General features: G+C 35.5%; 1 protein-coding gene across 1 annotated transcript; it reads left to right on the top strand.

Moving 5' to 3' along the window:
• Positions 1-8154: 8154 nt before the first annotated feature.
• On the top strand, positions 8155-9903 carry LOC137719476 (alcohol acyltransferase 9). Its single transcript, XM_068458513.2, has one exon. It carries the CDS (start codon positions 8293-8295, stop codon positions 9661-9663), a length of 1371 nt encoding a protein of 456 aa, XP_068314614.2. The 5' UTR covers positions 8155-8292; the 3' UTR covers positions 9664-9903.
• Positions 9904-18842: the final 8939 nt, after the last annotated feature.

The raw sequence follows: 18842 nt of genomic DNA on the forward strand, positions 1-18842 counted from the left end.
TTTTTCAGTGGTGATAGATATCTAAGATTTTCAATATTAAACTGTCTGAACAATTTCCCGTGCCAAAACAGAAGTCCACCAAAGCACTGACTTCAAAAGAGTACCCATATCCCACCGCCTACAGACAAAGATTTTGCCGTCAATGCCGACTAATCTACGACGATGCCAACCCAATAGATATTTCCAATTTTCCAGTCGTAATTCTTAGGGTACTGCGGAAGATGATAGCCTGCCCTTAGTCGCAAGTTAATATCAAAACAGAACAAATTAACATTCCGTATCACGACGAAACCCTAAAAAAAAGAATCTTAGGATAAGCTAGCTAGCTAATAAAATCACCTTTAAGAAGCGAGATTGTCTTGGTCTGGCTTTTTTTTTTTTTTTTTGTGAAAAGAAGTGAAGAGTAAATCACTAACCAACTGGACAAAGCATGCCTAGGAAATTCTTCGAGGCGACATTGCTGCATGCATGCGCGTGAAATTAAAGCATGCAGATCCCTCGAAGCTAAAGAAAAAGTAAAGAATTTGATCTCTTGCGTTGGAGTTCTTATCTCGGTCTAAAACTATTTCTCTTTTCTGCAGAGGAATATGAGGATATCAGATATATATGCATCATCTTTTTGTTTCCCGTAGGGACAAACTTTGGCCTATTTTTCTGACTTAACCTTTTCACTTTTTTTTGATATTCTTGAGCCTCCTAGCTAGTATGTCTCACTGTCTTAGAAGAGAATAAAAGTATGAAACTCAGCCCGTTCAATAATGCAAGAGTAATTAACCATTAAATGACTGGAAATGATTCGGGTTTATGTAGCGGTACTACAAATTTGAACCACTCATTCAAATAAGAATCTAATCTTCTTCGATTGTAAAACTGTTATTGTTGCTTTGAGAATACTTCTTTACTATCTATTACTAGGTCTCCATACTATTACATTTTACCTAATAAGTTAAATAAAAGTTAAACTGAAGGTGTTCGTATTCCTCTCTCTCTCTCTCTCTCTACTATCATCCTCCCATCTCTTTCAGTCTGAGAGAGTGCACGGAGCTCACAGAGCATCTTTCAGGAAGAAATTAATAGGTCGGTGGTAGGTCACGACTTGATGGTCATTAACATATCAAGCACAGCCAAGCCATGCATGACTTCTTGTACCCACTGCACACCCAGCCACCTAACAATGTTACAGCCGACCCGATACTTTTTGTTTTCTTACCATCGGCGAAATTAGAAGTTTGTCCTTCTATAAGTTACCAAAAAGCCAGGCAAAAACATATAATCCAACCCGGAAAGGTTAACAAAAAGTGATTTGGCCAATTCCCCAGAATGTTTCTCACCCATTTTTTGTTCTCATTCACTCTTATGTTTACTTATGTTGGTTATTCATTATTAATTTATCTAATTTTTAGGTTTAAAACACGAAAGAGAGTGCAAGAAGATAAAAGAGAGCGTGAAAAAATCAAACCTATGACGATTTGTCTATCTATGAAAGCTTGCACTAGTAGTTATGCAATTGCAACAAAACAAGATTAACTTTCACGAATCACTTCTAATTGCAAACTTGGTCTTATAAAAATGGAAACATATATACAATCGCATACGTGCTTTATCGAAATAATTTTTTTTATGATGTTTAAGAATCATTATCCATACGATCCTCTCCTTTCTTTTATGTAAGCAAGATCTCAATGCCAGATATAATTATTATAGATAGAATCAGTACCCTTAAGTACTACTTAAGGGCCATATAGAAGTTGGTAGCGGGGGACTTATTTTGATGTTAAATTTTTTATTTTTTTTAATTAATGTCAAAGGATCGATATGGGAAATATTATTTATAGAACCAGGAAAAAAAAAAGCCAGAGAGCCGGTCACAAACAACAATACAACTCTTAAACAATACCGTGAAAATCACGTTGTTAGGGATAATATTGCATGCCTTTGTTCGACAAGATTAAATGGACCACATGGCTAAATGAATTTCCACCAATTGTTTATGAGATTGAGTTAACTAAAACAATCCAGAAATAAATTATGGATTTGTTTAAACAAGAAAATCCGATCTTCCCATCTCTTCATGATCAAATTGTAGATATGGAATCCTAATAATTAATGGGATAGTTTCCTAGGCTTTGAAATTTGGTTTTATTTTAATATATATGACTTTCTGCGGACATCTGAGGCATCTTTCGCATATTGAATAGGCACGCTGCTCGTACTAATTTATAATATTGTAAAAGAAAAATACGTGTGTACACATGATGGGTGCATTATTTTTTTTTTTTTTGTCAACTCAATTGAGATTATTGTATTTTGACGTATTTTTATTAATTGAAATTGGCAACTATTAAATCGCTTTTAAATATATAATAAAGTAAAAAGTCTCACGTTCAATATTTGATGAGTTATGCCCTATGTATAGGTGAGACTATCGACTATTTATAAAGGGAGAGAATAGTTAAACTTCGTCTTCAGCTTTATATGCATATCCTAGCAAGTAAATATTCTGCATGAACAATGTAAACCAAAAGAGAGGTCGATCGCAGGAAGAGTCGAATACGAGCACAAAACCAAGGGCACCCTCCACATAAGATGCATGCGTTGGCATCAATACCAAATCTACAGCTAACTTCATCAACCTTTTTTATTGCATGTAGTCCATATCTGAGGGAGGAATTTATAAAGGAACGCCCGAGGTATTAGGGTGCTTTCTTTAAGGTTCATCACACCGAGAACATCCTCAAAAGAAAAGAGGGCAACTTTGCTCCTCCTTCAAGTAGGGTGGTGCTCACTTCCTCATTGATCTCGTTAAATTATTGTTTAAATGATTTAAGACATAAATTTTAAAATTTAAACTAATGTAACGATAATCAATAGAAGAATGAGTATCACTCTCACTTTAGAGGGGTAAGAAAAATGCACTCAACAAAGAAAATGTGGTGCTATCCACACACTAATTTTTGTCTCTCGGACACCCCTTTCCATTTTCGGCCGTCGAAACGAATGAATTGAAGAGTGTCAATGAATATTATTAATAAGAATATGTGAGAGATAAAAATTGGTATGTGAATAGCACTACCAAAAAAACCATAGGTATATTTAAATTGAATCTAATTAAGGTCGTCCATGCACTAAGATTCTAGGCTCTAGCCAGTGGAGAAATTTTTCGGGTGGGGGCGCTTCGTTTAGCTTTTTAAGAGAATAATTTAAGGCACATTTTCGTTTTCAATTTGTTTTCCATAGAATAGTTACTCCATTTTTTAATTTTTTTTTTAAATTGGTTATGCTACACAATGGGCAACTTTATTTGGTATCGAATTTGTCATCCACGAGATTCGAACCTAAAGCCTCTTGCGCTTCGTTTAGCTTTTTAAGAGAATAATTTAAGGCACATTTTCGTTTCAGTTTGTTTTCCATAGAATAGTTACTCCCTTTTTTTTTTTTTTTTTTTTTAAATGTGGTTATGCTACGCAATGGACAACTTAATTTGGTATCGAATTTGTCATCCACGAGATTCGAACCTAAAGTCTCTTACTTTTAAGTGAAAAAGAATATCACTAGACCGTAGTACTGATTACTCCAATTAAATCAAATAGTTTATAAAGGAAAGAAAATCGGTGTGTGGTTCGAAACACTACTTCCATAACAAAAAAAAGTTTCTGAACACTCAGTTGTAACAATAAAAAAAAATTGCAATTTTCTATAGGCATTGCGGGTGCAACTTGGATAGGAATATTCGATTCCAACTGATTTTGAGCCGAAACAATCTAAAATATTCCATATGATTCAAATTCAAAATCGAAATTCTGAAATCCGAAAAAAAAAAAAAATCTAAAGAAAATGGATAGGAATTGGAATGTACTTAATATTTCAAATCTGATCCGAAATTCCGAAACTTCATAACTCTATTACATACACTTAGTATGTACTTATGGACTTTGGGTTTGTAATACAATATACTCAAATATGTAAATAATTTTTCAATTACAACTCACTTGAATATATTACATACAAACGTGAGAATTTGAGAACTATAAAAAAATTATATATTCGAGAGAGGGCCATGGAAATGACATTATTTTTACCTTGGTATAGATGAAGTCATACAACTCCAATAATTTTAAAATTCCGAAATAATTCGATTCCGAGAATACCGAATTCGGTATGAGTGTAAGAAATACCGAAATTAAAACTGATATGCATTTTCGATTTTTTTTTTTTATTGAAATTGAAAACATGTATTTTCAATCCGATCGACCAAAAATGGGGCTTAGACAATAGGCAATGTGTCTGATCAAATAGTCAGCATCTGGTAAAAATAGTCAATTATATGTGATACAGTGATGGGCACAATTCTTCCTACTGATTCCCCTCCTCCTAAGTTAATGTTTAGACTAAATTTAATTGAATAGTACTTAAATCTCAGTTTTAAAATACGAAAATATTATTTTTACCTTATATTTATACCATAATGTTATACCATCTTAAGTGTCATTTTAGGTGGACAGCCACATCATTTAAAACAATATAAATTTTTATTCAATTAAAAAGAATCAGAATACCAAAAAACAGGGAGAAGAAAAAAAAAGACAAATGAAAAACCCTAAAACTTAGCAAACGTTAAAGTTTCACATTTCTTCTTCTGTCGCACTTTCCTCCTTTCTTCCCCTACCCTTTCGCGTTCACCAGCTTCCCTACGCTCTAGGAAAACACTAATTACATATTGAACAAAGAATATGTGCATAACATAACTAATCAACAAACAATTCACTCATATTATAACATATAAGATTGAAATAAAACTAGACTAATCTATATTCGAATACAATCCTGTAACTATTTGACAAGTTTGCCTGTTTCACATGGTTTCTTTTGTTTTTCTAAGTGTGATGTGGTATGGTGGCAGTGGATGATGGATATTCTAAAGGAAAGTGTTATTTATACATTTATTTTTATTTCGCATGCACTTGTTAATTTTTCGTCATCGATCTTCTTCAAATAAATTAATTCGATAATTAAAAAATAAAAATAAAAATATGAAAAATAAAAATAAATTTTGTAAATTGCCTTCTAATTATGACCCTGCTCCAAAAGCAAAACGTCCCCAAAAGGCCAGTTTTTATCTGACATCCAGCCATACAAAGCCGGTTTTACGTGGTGTTGGTATGATTGTGCCAATATCTTTTTGCATAAGATACCGGAGACAAGTAGTAGACAGGTATCAGTCTCCACGTCCATCAGTTCCCTACACCTGCCACAAAATTATATAAAACACCTGGTTGTTGTAACTAAATTCAAACATATATATAGCGAATAAGAATAATGTTGGATACTCAAGAACGAGTAAGATATTCTATTAAAAAATTTTAATGTTCAAATTATAAAATTTTGTACTTATGATAAGAACTGTTGACATTGTGAATAAATCTGTAAAAATTATCTTTACAAAAATTGAATTAAAATTAAAGTCATTTAGTCAATTTACTGTAATAAATACATATATGGCTTGCAATGCTTTTACCAATTATGTGCATATATTTTTAATGAATTTTTTTGCAGGCTAATCTCTATAGACTAATTTATAATAAAAATGGTTCTGATCATAAAAATAAAATTATATAAATCGGCAAGAACAATTTTGAAAAGGAATCTCTACTCATCTTTTAAGTAGTCAAGTATTATTATAAACAACACATTACACAAACTATTACATTTCTAAGCGTACACACAATTCATCTAAACCGAACCATAGTTAAGATTTTATGTATATTACTCCAACTAATTTAGTAATACTAAATTCAAAATTATTAGTTAAAATGGGGATTTTTTTGCAAATAATCCTCTTAAAACTCCATTTTTTAATGAAACACTTATAATGTTAAGAGATTTGTAGTTTAATTGATTAAGAGGATTCAGCCTGAATTCAAGGACCTGCATTCGAATTCCCCTCTTTGTAGTTTAGAAAGATTTTGTATAAATTATCTTGTAGTTTGTATAAATTATTTTGCTTATACTATAAATGTTTATCAATAATTAATATCACCAGACAAAGTGATTATACTAATTAAATATTTGATTAAGGGATTAGTTGGAAAATGTTCTTTATATGAGCGCATTTTTGTTCATCATCATTTATTGTGGTGTATACTCACCACTTTATTTATCACTATTAGATGAGTTTGAATTTTGAGATTTGTACCTATCTACTACACGAATCTTGAAATTCAAACTTATTTAACGATGATAAATAGAATAATAAGTATACATCACACTAAATGGTGGTGAGAAAAATACTCTTTTCTTCATATATCTATTTTCATCAGTCTACCAGTAGGAGAGAGACCTATCAATGAGGGAAGGCAATAATTGACAATAGTTTTTTGTTTTTATACTATTTTTTTCCATAAAGTAACACCCAGTGAATCTTGCGCAAATCTTTCACAGTTACCAAATCAGCAAAACATGCACATGGGTTTGGATTTGCTAGGGTGGTAGTTAATTTGAACTTCGAGAAATTTTAATATATTGACTTCTTTGAGTGACAGATTCTAAATTGGGAAGTTTAATAAAATATTTTCGTGCTGTTTATTTTTAACAAAAAAAAATCATATTTATATATTTTTTTGGTTTTATTTACTATACTTTTAAAAATAATTTTTCATTAACAAGAAATTTTCATGAACTTTTCGTTAGTTTTCCTTTTTAAATAATATTTATAAACTTTAAATTTATATGAATTTTGATAAATTTATAATCATTTCTATTACAGATCTCTATGGATTCCTTGCATATGTGTAACAAAGGTTGTTTGTCAAGGATTGGGTTCCATCAGCAGTAAAATTAGCTTGAGAGAGAGAAGGAAGAACAACGACTTAGCATGTAATTTTACAAGGAAGAACAATGGCTTAGCAATGTAACTCCGTGGCATGGCTCCATTCCTTCAAGACAAGTCTGCAACTGCCTACGGTTTTCGGGGAGGGATATGATATCCATACGTCTTATTTTACTTCTTACACATATTTTTTAATTTTTGGTCATTGGATTCGATGAATTGAAGAAAATTAACGAACATAAATTATCAAAAAGTGTGTGAGAAGTAAAATGAGGTGTGTGGATAACACATCTCTTCTAGGAATATTCCGGTTAGAATCTCGGAACATGTCACATCCGAAGGTAGCGTTGGTGAAGAAGAAGCCAGTAGAGCAAAGTGTGTTCTTCTTTGACACGGGTTTTGAGATACAAAGAGAATCTTTGGTTTTAGATACAAGTATATACAAATACACACACAGCGAGAGAATATCAGAGAGATTTCGTACTAGTCCTATTGGATCTGGAGAAGGGGTAAGGTGTATTTTCCAGATAACATGGCAGTGGTGTAGAGAGCGGCAGAGAAACTTGAAAAGAAATTCTAGGGGTGGAGATGAAATTCGTTATGCATAAAATTTACTTTTAAATTCTACGAACTCTTCGTTTGCAAGCGTTTTTCAAATAACTTGAAATGTTTTTTGTAAAGGTATTTTTAAACTAATACTTAGTAAAAATTTAAGTGAATCTTAAAAAAACATTTTTAAGTACATCTTGCAAGAATCAAATATCTGATACTTCTTCTAAAAACCACTTAAAATGCTTTTGAAAACCAAAATCAATTTCACCAAAAACGTTTTTAGTTATTTTAAAAGTACTACTTTCAAACGAGCCCTTAATGAAATTCTTCAAGATTAATACCTATAGATTTGTATAGACTCTTTTAAAATCTTAATTGACTGTATCTGAGCTCAATATATTTTTTAAAATTCTATTAAATTCTACTTTCAGTACCTCATAATTTCAAAATCCTCTTTAAAAATCATAATTAACTGCACTCTGATTCTATAATCTTTAAAATCCGTCAAATCGTAACTTTACTACACCCCTCTTAAAATCTTAATTGACTATATCTGAGCTCAATACATTTTTTAAAATTCTATTAAATTCTACTTTCAGTACCTCATAATTTCAAAATCCTTTAAAATCCTCATTAAAAATCATAATTAACTGCACTCTGATTCTATAATCTTTAAAATCCGTCAAATCGTAACTTTACTACACCCCTCTTAAACACACCAAATTCCTTTCTGTCTCTTATATATTCCTCCATTGCTCAGCTGAAAAAACCAAACTCAAAAACCCTATGTCCTCAACATCCCCCCCCCCCCCCCCCCCCCCCCCCCCCCCCACCCCCAAAACATTACCCAAAATACACAAAACTCAAGGTTTGATTAACTTCTTCATTTATTTGATCATTATAAAGTAGAGGCTATGGAAAGCTCCGTCCGTGTAAAGGAGGCCGTGGTGGTCACGCCCTCCGCGCCCACCCCGCCTTGCATTCTCAACCTATCCGCCGTCGATTCGCAGCTCTTCCTACGCTTCACCATCGAGTACCTCTTGGTCTACACTCCTTGCCCGGAACTGAATCAGGCCTCGACCGCGTCGCGTGTCAAGGCTGCACTAGCTCAGGCTTTGGTGCCATACTATCCGCTAGCAGGCAGAGTGCGCCCCAAGCCCGATGGCTTCAGCCTCGAGGTGGTATGTCGGGCTCAGGGCGCAGTGTTCATTGAAGCTGTCTCCGACAATGTTGCGGTCTCTAATTTTGAGCGGGCTCCGCGCTACGTCACCGAGTGGAGGAAGCTATTGTCGCCCCAATTGGTTGACGTACTTAAAGGGGCGCCGCCGCTCGTTGTCCAACTGACGTGGCTGAAAGATGGAGCGGCGGCACTTGGCGTGGGATTCACCCACTGCGTCTGCGACGGGATCGGAAGCGCCGAATTTCTCAACTCGTTTGCCGGGCTGGCAGCCGGAAAGCGCGGGTTCACTAGCGAGTTCAAACCCAAGCCTGTATGGGATCGCCACCTTCTCGACCCACAACCCGTAAATCGTGCATTAAATCCACGTCATCATCGCATAATCAAGGCGGCGAGTCACCCCGAGTTCAGCAAGGTCCCGGACGTTTCCGGCTTCGTGACTCGGTTCGCCAACGAACGACTCGCCCCCACCTCGATCACTTTCCATAAAAAACATTTAATTGAGCTGAAGAAACTCGCTTTGTCGACGAGTCGACCCAGTACCTCGTTATCGGCGTACACGTCGTTCGAGGTCCTCTCCGCCCACGTGTGGCGTAGTTGGGCAAGAGCATTGAACCTACCACCAAACCAAACCCTCAAGATTTTATTCAGCGTGAACGTACGTGACCGAGTCAGGCCGAGTCTACCCGGCGGGTATTACGGGAACGCGTTCGTGCTGGGGTGCGCGCAATGCAGCGCGAGGGAGCTGGAGGAGAAGGGTCTGTGGCACGCGGCTGAGCTGGTGAAGCGCGCAAAGGAGAGGGTAGAGGAGGATCACGTGCGGAGAGTGGTGGAGTTGGTGAGCGGGGAGGGGAGGGCCTGTCCGGACTCTGTGGGGGTGCTGATCGTGTCGCAGTGGTCAAGGCTGGGGCTGGAGAGGGTTGACTTTGGGATGGGGAAGCCGGTTCACGTGGGGCCCGTATGCAGCGATAGGTACTGCTTGTTTTTGCCAGCTGGACGTTCTGGCGATGGTGATGATGAACAGGGGGAATCTATGAAGGTGATGGTGGCGGTCCCCACAAGTGCAGTTGACAAGTACGAGTTGTTGGTCAAGAGTCCTTATTTATGAAGACCGGTAGAAAATAACTCCCCCTCTCTCTTGCTCTTGCCGTTGACTTTGTATAGTAATTTTCTGACTTGTATAATTGGAGAGAGTGAAGGAGAGCGATGGTTTAGGGTTTACTGTTCTAAATTTCTAATGTCGTCTTCCAAGATGCATGCGATCAAATTGGGAAATTGGGAAATTGTAATGTGCGATGAGAACCGTTGGATTCAATTCATGTCTATGCAAAAGGTTTTTTTATTTTTATTTTTTTTAATTTTTACGAGGGAAAGTTTATTGATAACGAAAAAATAAGTTACACCTAATCAGGGGGACATAAATCTTACCCCTAAAAAAACAAAGACAATAAAAAGGAATACACGAAAATGAAGAGGGAACATAAATCTTACCCTTCTAGAAACAAAAAACGAGAATGACATAAAGAAAAAAAGGGGGGGGGGGGACATGAAACATAACCCCTCTAAAACCAAAGTTAAAGGTCTAAACTTGCAAAACAAGTCAAACAACCCCATAAAGTAAGGAGAGAAAAAAAGTGAGACAAACCTGGATGCCGACATGTACATTAATTTGAGAAGCGGTAACCAGGCAAACCAACATAGTCTGAAAACAAAGCAGCCTAAACCGCCATCGTAGGAGAATCATGCCAAGTTAAATATGGAGAAGACAATCCCATGTTAGCAAAATTGTCCGCAACAATATTTCCTTTGCGATATATGTGAGATGCGTAGAAAGTCATTTTCCGAGTGCAATCCAAACAAATAGACCATTGTGTATGAAGAAGCCAATGAGGATCAAAATCAGACGATTGAAGAGCAGAAATAACACTAGAACTATCACTTTCCAACCAAAGACAATGCCAACCCCGCTGACATGCAAACTCAATACCAATAACAATTACTGATAACTCTGCAAACCTCCAAGAAAACGACCATGGCAATTCTTGAAAACTCCTCCACATGCAGCAGGACCGGGATTTTCTTCAGACAAATCATCTGTATTAAGCTTAACCCAAGGAAACCAAGGAGGAGACCAAAGGACAGGAAGAATAGTAGGAGCCTTGCAAGGGATAGGTTGGATCCCCAAAGAAGAAATGATCCGAGTGTCAAAATCCTAAGAATAACCAGGAATAAACTTCCCACCATGAACAATTGCCGAATTGATAGACATGCAAAGACGATGAAAATAGATTGGACGACCCTCAAAAATAAATTTATTTCGAGCCTACCAAATAGCTGAAATAGTAGAAAGACCCACAAAAATCCATAGATTGCGCAACTGTTTGGAAAATGGCTTACGGACATAGACATCCCAAAAAACAACTAAAGAATCTAAAAGAGGCAAAGATGTACCAAATTGGCATGCTAACCACCTCCAAAGTTGCCTAGATATTCGACATCCAAAGAAAAGACGAGCAGTAGATTCATCAGAATTACGACATAAACAACAAATGGATGCCAAAGAAATACCACATCGTTGTAACGCACCCTCTGTAGGAAGTTTATCATGAAAAACCCTCCAAGCCAAAATAGATAGACGTGGCAGAATAAAATGTTGCCAGATAACCTTAGCTTAAGCACAATCACTATGTCTCCTTCAAATAAGGTGATAACCAGAAGAAAAAGAAAATTTCCCAGTAGGTGAGGGCGCCCAAATCAATTTGTCATCCTCAATATTTAAAGGCAAAGGTAGACGTAAAATCTGTTGCACAATTGAAGGGAATAAATTTGTAAAATAATATGGCAAAGACCAACTTTGTGCTTCAATAACATCTGAAACTCGAGGAAGAGCCTTAGGTGAAATGACCGAAAGTAAAGAAGGGCTAATAATAGGCTCATCCAACCATTTGTCAAACCAAAAGGAAACTAACCTCCCATCACCAATAATCCAACGACTATTATTATTCAAAATAGGCAAAGCACACTTCAAACCATGCCACACAGAATATCGTAAATAGATATTTTGATTTCTGTAAGGCGAAAGAGGTAAACGCTAACGAGCAAAAGAACCCCACAAAGAAGAGGATTGTAAAGCATCCCATCCAAAACTAAGCAAGGTTGTCAAATTCAAAGAAGCTAAATCACGAAGACCAAGCCCAGCTTCTTTTTTAGGTCTACACACCATACTCCAATCAACTGTTACCAATTTCCGAGAAGATAAATCCCCAGACCAAATAAAATTCCTTGCGCAAGCAGAAAGATGCTTTAAAACACAAGATGGCAATTGATAAATTGAGAAGCTATGGAGAAATAAGATTTGATAAACAAACTACACTAATTGAAATCGTCCAACCATTGACAGAAGTTTACCTTTCCAACTTGAGAGGCGAGCTTTAGCCTTGTCTACCACAGCTTGAAAGTGAATTCTCCTTGGCTTACCACAAAAAAATGGGTACCCCAAGATAAGTGAAAAGAACAACACCTAAATGAAAGCCAAGATACCTGGAGACATGCGCTTTACGATGGACCGAGGAAGTGCCAAGATAAAAAGTACTCTTAGATGCATTAACAAGTTGCCCTGATGCACAACCATACTTATCCAAGAAATTTAGAAGAGAACGAAAAGATCGAATATTCCCACGACAAAAAAAAAAAAGATCATCAGCATATAACACATGAGTAGGAGGGCAACAAGCTAGCGGAGCTGAAATAGAAGTAATCCGTCCAGTAGAGAGAGGGCAACAAGCTCACGGAGCTGAAATAGAAGTAATCTGTCCAGTAGAGAAAAGCAAAGATAAACCTCTGCTCAGAGCCTCCTCTGCTAGACAAAAAAGAAGTGGAGAAAAAAGGTCACCCTGACGTAACAAACATGTTGAACGACATATTCAAATGGAAGATTACTCATTAAGATGATTGTATAAATTTCTACTACATAGCACATAGCTCATAGCTCAGGATCTGTTTGATAATTATTTTCACTTTTTTTTTAATGGTTGTGATATGCGAGAAGAATATATATAAAAAAAAAAAAAAAAAAAAAAAAAACTTAAGTAAAGATGAAATTAATAAATACAAAATTTTGAAAGTGAAAAGAGTTTGACATAGGTTTTTGGTTTCATTTTGAATAAGAGTTTAACATATTTATGATGAACCGTTGATTTGTTTGATACATTTGGATGACTAAACGACTTCCGATTTGAATGACTTATTGTTGGGATGATCTTTAAATGAAGATTAAGAGATTTAACGGTGAAGATATACTATTTGTAAATGGAGGAATGAGGTAATTCCCCCAAGGAGAAAATGCAAGCATTATACTCTCATTTTTTTGTGTCTTCCAATACATATCTTCCCTGTACTCAGTAAATGTCACAAATGTTGATTACAGCGTGAAGGTATCCTTCATTCACTCTTCTTCATCCCTCTTTTTTTCCAATTATTTTTCCCATGTCACTAACACAAAAAATAAAAATAAAAAACTAAATAATAATCAAACATACCTGTAATTGTTTGTGTTTGTTCGTCAATCTGGCACCTAAATAATTTGTCAGGCACACTGTTTAGGTGTTTTTGCAAATACCGAAAGGCTAAACGATGTTGAGAAGAGAAGCATGTTGATAATTTAACCTCTATGCGATTCAAAGTTGGATGAGGAGGGGCAAACACAGTAACATAGCAAACACAATATCTTATCTCAGGAGTGGCAAGTGTTATAACCTATTTTCAAGCATACAAATAGAATTCAGTTGCCGACGGCTTTAGCCTATTTGGGCTTTTGTTTGACTTTGAATTCTGAGCTCAAATCCTTCTAAATTAGTCCAGGCCCAATGAATTGTCCTTGCATGTTCTCATCTCTGTAGAATTCTTATTAGCAATAAAGCCCATATTTGAACTTTCTCCCAGTCCTAAGAGTATGGTAGTTGATGCCTTTTTATGTCTGTGTGTGTTCAGATGGGAGGTTGATGGTTCTAATTATTTGGCATATATGTTTATATGCCACGCGGGTATTATGTTAGTATGTGTTTGTTAAGCATAGCTTAGGAGTTGAGCATGATTAATTGTAAACTGGTATATAATCCCACTCTCTCCCATTATTCTCTGTAATCAACATTTGTGACATTTACTGAGTACCAAATACTATTTTGGGTACCCTCACGCTGGTCGGGAGGAATTTGCTCCAAAACAGCAACACTATACAAGTTTACTTCTTCAAATAGGGCAAGCTATGAATTGGGCAAATGAGTATGAGAATTGTTGGAGAATAAGGTCTCATATCACTCAAATGACAAAATAATATACAATTCTTACCCTTAATATCACCAAGCCGTTTGTGATAAAACCCAATACCTAGCAATAAGTGGTTAAGTTGAGACAATATCTAAGATGGTGGTGGTGGACCATAATGAACCTAAAAAGTTTATTATGGTATCAGAGCATGTTATTTTTTTGACACATTTTGGGCCCAATTTACTGGGATCGAATTTGTCCTTAAAATGGGCTTTCCAAAAACTTGCACTAGCTCCAACTTAAGGTTATTGAATGATTAGACCATCGAAAATTTGCGTTGGCTCTAGTCCTTGAATGATTATCTGGCTCTTGAAAATTTGAGTTAGCTCCGGTATAGAGACTTGATCAGTTACATATGTGAAAATTGGTTTCCCTTGTGACCCATGTAGGGTCACTCGTGAGAAGGCGTGTGAAAAAATAGGATCTCACTTCAGTCATATGATACAATTACCATGAAATCTTTTCCTTGAATATCTCTACTCAATTATTGTATTTTGTATTTATGTAATTTTATGGTATTTTCATTAATTTTTTAGTGTATAGTTGGTTAGTTAAAGTGTGTTTTTCATTACTAAACATTAAAAATCCGTAGATCTTTTAGGATCACCCTTAAAATTGTTGGATATTTGTTGGTTGGTTTCTTGCGAGGTTTTGGCAAGCCCATCGCCTACTACGACGCGTGACATGATGACATAGTTTTTGGCAGCACGCTAAAATGGATGCTCCAAATCCAGTTTCTATATTTGTTCTTCGAGATTTGAATCGGTGAACATGTTGCATCAATAGTAGAATTAGTTATATACTTTGATAGGTGTTGGCGGTCATCTAGTTTCTTCGGTTAACATGCCTTCGGACTTGTGATTGCTTTGGACCCAAGGTGAGTAATTTTTTTAATATCCCTTCGTAAAATACTGAAGTGAAAATGTGCCTATACGTATGCTCTATTGAATTTACCATTTCCACCTACAATGAGTTAGAGATGACATTGTCGATAATGTGTGATTGTTATTACGATAGTTGGATTTCATTGAGTGGTCTGAAATCATACTTTTTTATGGTTCCATTGAGTTGGTTTGGAACTCTACATCATATGGATTCTATTAAGTTGGTCTGAAATCTTATTTCTTTTATGGTTCCGTTCGGTTGGTCGAGAACCCAACAACCTGTGGATTCTATTGAGTTGGTTTGGAGTCCTAGTTCTTCTATGGTTCAGTTGAGATGGTCTGAAACCTACATCCTATAGATTCCATTGAGAGGTTTTGGACTCTAAATTCTAATCAGGTTCAATAGAGTGACGATTCTTGGCGAGTTCCATTGAGTGGTTGTGGGACTTTATGCTTTCCTCCTAGATGGTTATATGAGAAGTTATGGGACCGTATGACGTGTAGGCTTCGGCCAAAAGTACCACCCTAGCCCTATAGCTTAATTTTACGTATGAAGGTGAATATTGATAACATATATAGCAACGTGACATATGTAACCGTGCATAGTGGCAATTGAGGGTAAGGTGGCATTGAGAAACACTATTGTGGTTAGTTTTTGTGAATGAGTACTTATGGCTTTATAGTATAGTTTCATGTCGAACCCTAGTGTACATTGTGAACCATAGTTACCTACTTACTACTTATATGAGCTTTGTGCTTATCTGGATTTTTATTTACCTGGTGCACCATTCCCACGCTGTAGGATCGACTTTTCAAATTGACAAGGCTTCACTAGGATGAGGATCTTCAAATGTGGTTGATCAAACATCTGGAGCGACTAGGTTCCCTTTTCCCGTATTTTATCTTAATTTCAGTGCTTCATTTTGAGAGCCCATGCGTTGTGCATTAGATGGTTGTGTATATATATATGGGGAAACCCATCTATTTGAAGTATTGAATCAAGCATGACTTTTTATATTATTGTACCGTTATGTTCCACATACACATGTTGATTCCGAGCGACGATTAATATATGAGAGTTTGTAAATTTCATATCACTAAAATCTTTTGTAATAAAACTCAAAACTTAACAAAAAAATGATTAAGTTGAGACAATACGAGTGATGATATTCGTGAATCATACTAAACCTAAAAATTTATCAGGAATAGCTATTCCTCTAATTACTGTGATTCTCTCCTCTATATATATTCTATTACTTATGTTTTAGTGATTAAGTCAAGAATCGGAGAAAGTTTATTATTACATTTCTTGTAAATAAACATGCAGAGAGAGCATGTCTAGTGGGATTGTATAAATAGAAGGCTTAGCATTTAGCACTTTGAAGAGGGGAAACACTATCAAGCTCCCCCAACGAGCAAAAACCCTTTGCATTCCGGACATTCTATGATTTCTATCTACAAATGCAAAAAGTGAAACTGAAACAAGCAAAAGGTTTTTAAATGCCTCTATACGTCATATATTTTTTAGAGAAACGATACCCTATCTATATAAACAATGAGAGCACTATATAGAAAATGCTTCTTCTTTTTTCCTGATTGGATCGATGCCTTTTAGATCATGTCAGTACTATACAGGGCCTGGGATGTGTGTTGAATTGGTTCATATATTCCGATGCCTTTACAATGCGTACGATCAAAGAAAAGTACAAAGTTCAGTGTCTATCTTTTTTTTTCTTTCTTTTTGATCAATAAATTTCGATGTCACAAATTCACCTCGATTCTTTGTATATTTTCTTTCTACAACAATCCTTTTGTTGACAAAATAAAATAGACTACGATCGAAATCGCTGCTATGAACTCACATGGATTACCTCATTTGTACATATATATTTGTCGTACAACAAGAAAAGGATAATTTGTTGAAAAGAAATTGTATCGCAGGAGAGGTGTGGCTCAGATTGGAACAGCTCCCCTCCATGCTTACAACAAGCAAAATGCTGATCAAATAATCCAAGAGTTTTCCAGACTGAGTGGAGCACAAGCTAAGGGCACAAAGACGCCTAATATTTTATGTAAATATATTTATATATCAGTTTTATTTGTTTTTGCAACAGAGCTAGGGCATCGTATCAGAAGACAGAAATTGTCCCTCTATTTCTATTTGGGGTCGTCCAAGTCCAACTGGTTTTTATGTTTAGTTGCTGCTGCGGCTGCCTCTGCGAGTGCCAATGCGGTGGGCTGGCCATCACATGCTTCCTGCTCCTAACATTTGCTGCACATCCTCTGGTCTTCAGACACGTCACTCCTGCATTCAAATCCGCCTTCCACGTCATCATCGTCATTTTCCTCATCGAGTATTCACAGACTAGTCCATTCACACTCTCTTATTCCGAAAAAAGTTAACTTATTGACGTGGATGCAAATTTCTTCCTCTTTGTTATTAGATAAAATTATACCTACAAAATAAATAACACCTTAGGTCAAGGCCAAGAGCCTTACATGCTCACGATGAATGGGGGTGAGGGGGCTTTGACCGAAAAATCTCTCATACCAAAGTTAGAATTTTGAGAGAAAAGTAGCCGGCCCCCTTGGGAGGAGATGGACCGGCCACTTGGATGACTTTTTGGGTTAGATTCTTGATTTGTAGCTAATTAGTAAATTAATTGAATAATAAATCAATTAATTAGCTAATCAATATAATTAAAAATGAATGATTTGGGGGTTACCTTGTGGAAATGATTTGATGTGGATGAATGAAATATGTTTTGAATTGATACCTATTTTGGACACTTTTGACTTGGTTGAGGAATGATTGTCCGCTGCTCGCGAGTAGAAATCTCGGTGTACCTCAAAAATAATTTTATCATTTTAACCCAAAAATCCACACGTCGTCACTTGATTATTTTTTACCCCACAATTGATATTACAATTATTGCAAGCCAAGATACTGCAGAAGGGATGCGTTTGAGCTGGTTCGGTTTCAGTCTAAGTCGTGTATCACTGCGGTTTGTTTCAATTCCAAATTACAATCGAACAATAATGGGTTTAGACCTTATTATATTTGTTCATCGACACTGCTGTTTGTTTAGGTTTGGTTTGTAATTGACATGCACAAATTACTTAATTAAAGTTTTAGAACTATTATCATTAAAGATTGATTGAGTTGGTAATAATCGTTGTTTTGACTAATCTAATATCTAAGTTTGCCTCGCTGCCGACAAACTCTCTATTTTTCATATTTTCAAATGATTAATATAAAACAATTTTTGTCGAATACTGTATGGTAGGATTATGATTGTATTGATTGTTTACAAGCACAAAATATTGTAGAAAAAAATAATAATTGAAACATGCTACTACCACAACCATATGCTATTTTATATGAATTTTATATTGATATTTAATTAACGTCAGATTCTTGCAGGACTGTCTGATAGTTGTCATACACAACTACAAGCCATGGAACATACTACGAGTGTGTATATATACTGTCATTAATACTAACACAACTACTAGTTCTATACATGTTGATATTTTTCGAAGAGATGTTAAGGAAATTCTCTTAAAAATAAGACTTTTTATAGACTTTCTACAATCTATATTTTTGCATAATATTCTACAATATTGACACGAAAAGTAAAGTTAAAAAATATATGAGATGATGAGAGTTTATAAAAAATTCCACTTTAAAAAAATCTTGTTAAAATTTCTCTATTTTTCGTTCAAGGTCTCATGATAAGAATGTATCCTCTGACACAGAAAATATACATGCAAGTTGTAGTTAAGTATCTAGGTATGAGCAATACTACCATTTATCCTATATAAGATTTTGAATCAATTTAGAAAAATAAAAATCACAATTTCAAATTTTCAAATTTTTTCAGACGAATGAGAAGTCATATAAATATAAAATATCTGCAAAAATAAGACAACTAAGAGCGTCTCTAAAAAATTGTCAACAATGTGGTAAATAAGAGCGTCTCCAAATGAGATGTCAACAACATTACGTGGATATTTTGACAAAAAAATATGACTTTAGTTCTAATTAAAAGAGATGTCAAAATCTTACATGGCTTAA

The sequence above is a fragment of the Pyrus communis genome, chromosome 1, assembly GCF_041283825.1.
Source record: "Pyrus communis isolate YQ-2024b chromosome 1, ASM4128382v1, whole genome shotgun sequence".
NCBI lineage: Eukaryota > Viridiplantae > Streptophyta > Magnoliopsida > Rosales > Rosaceae > Pyrus > Pyrus communis.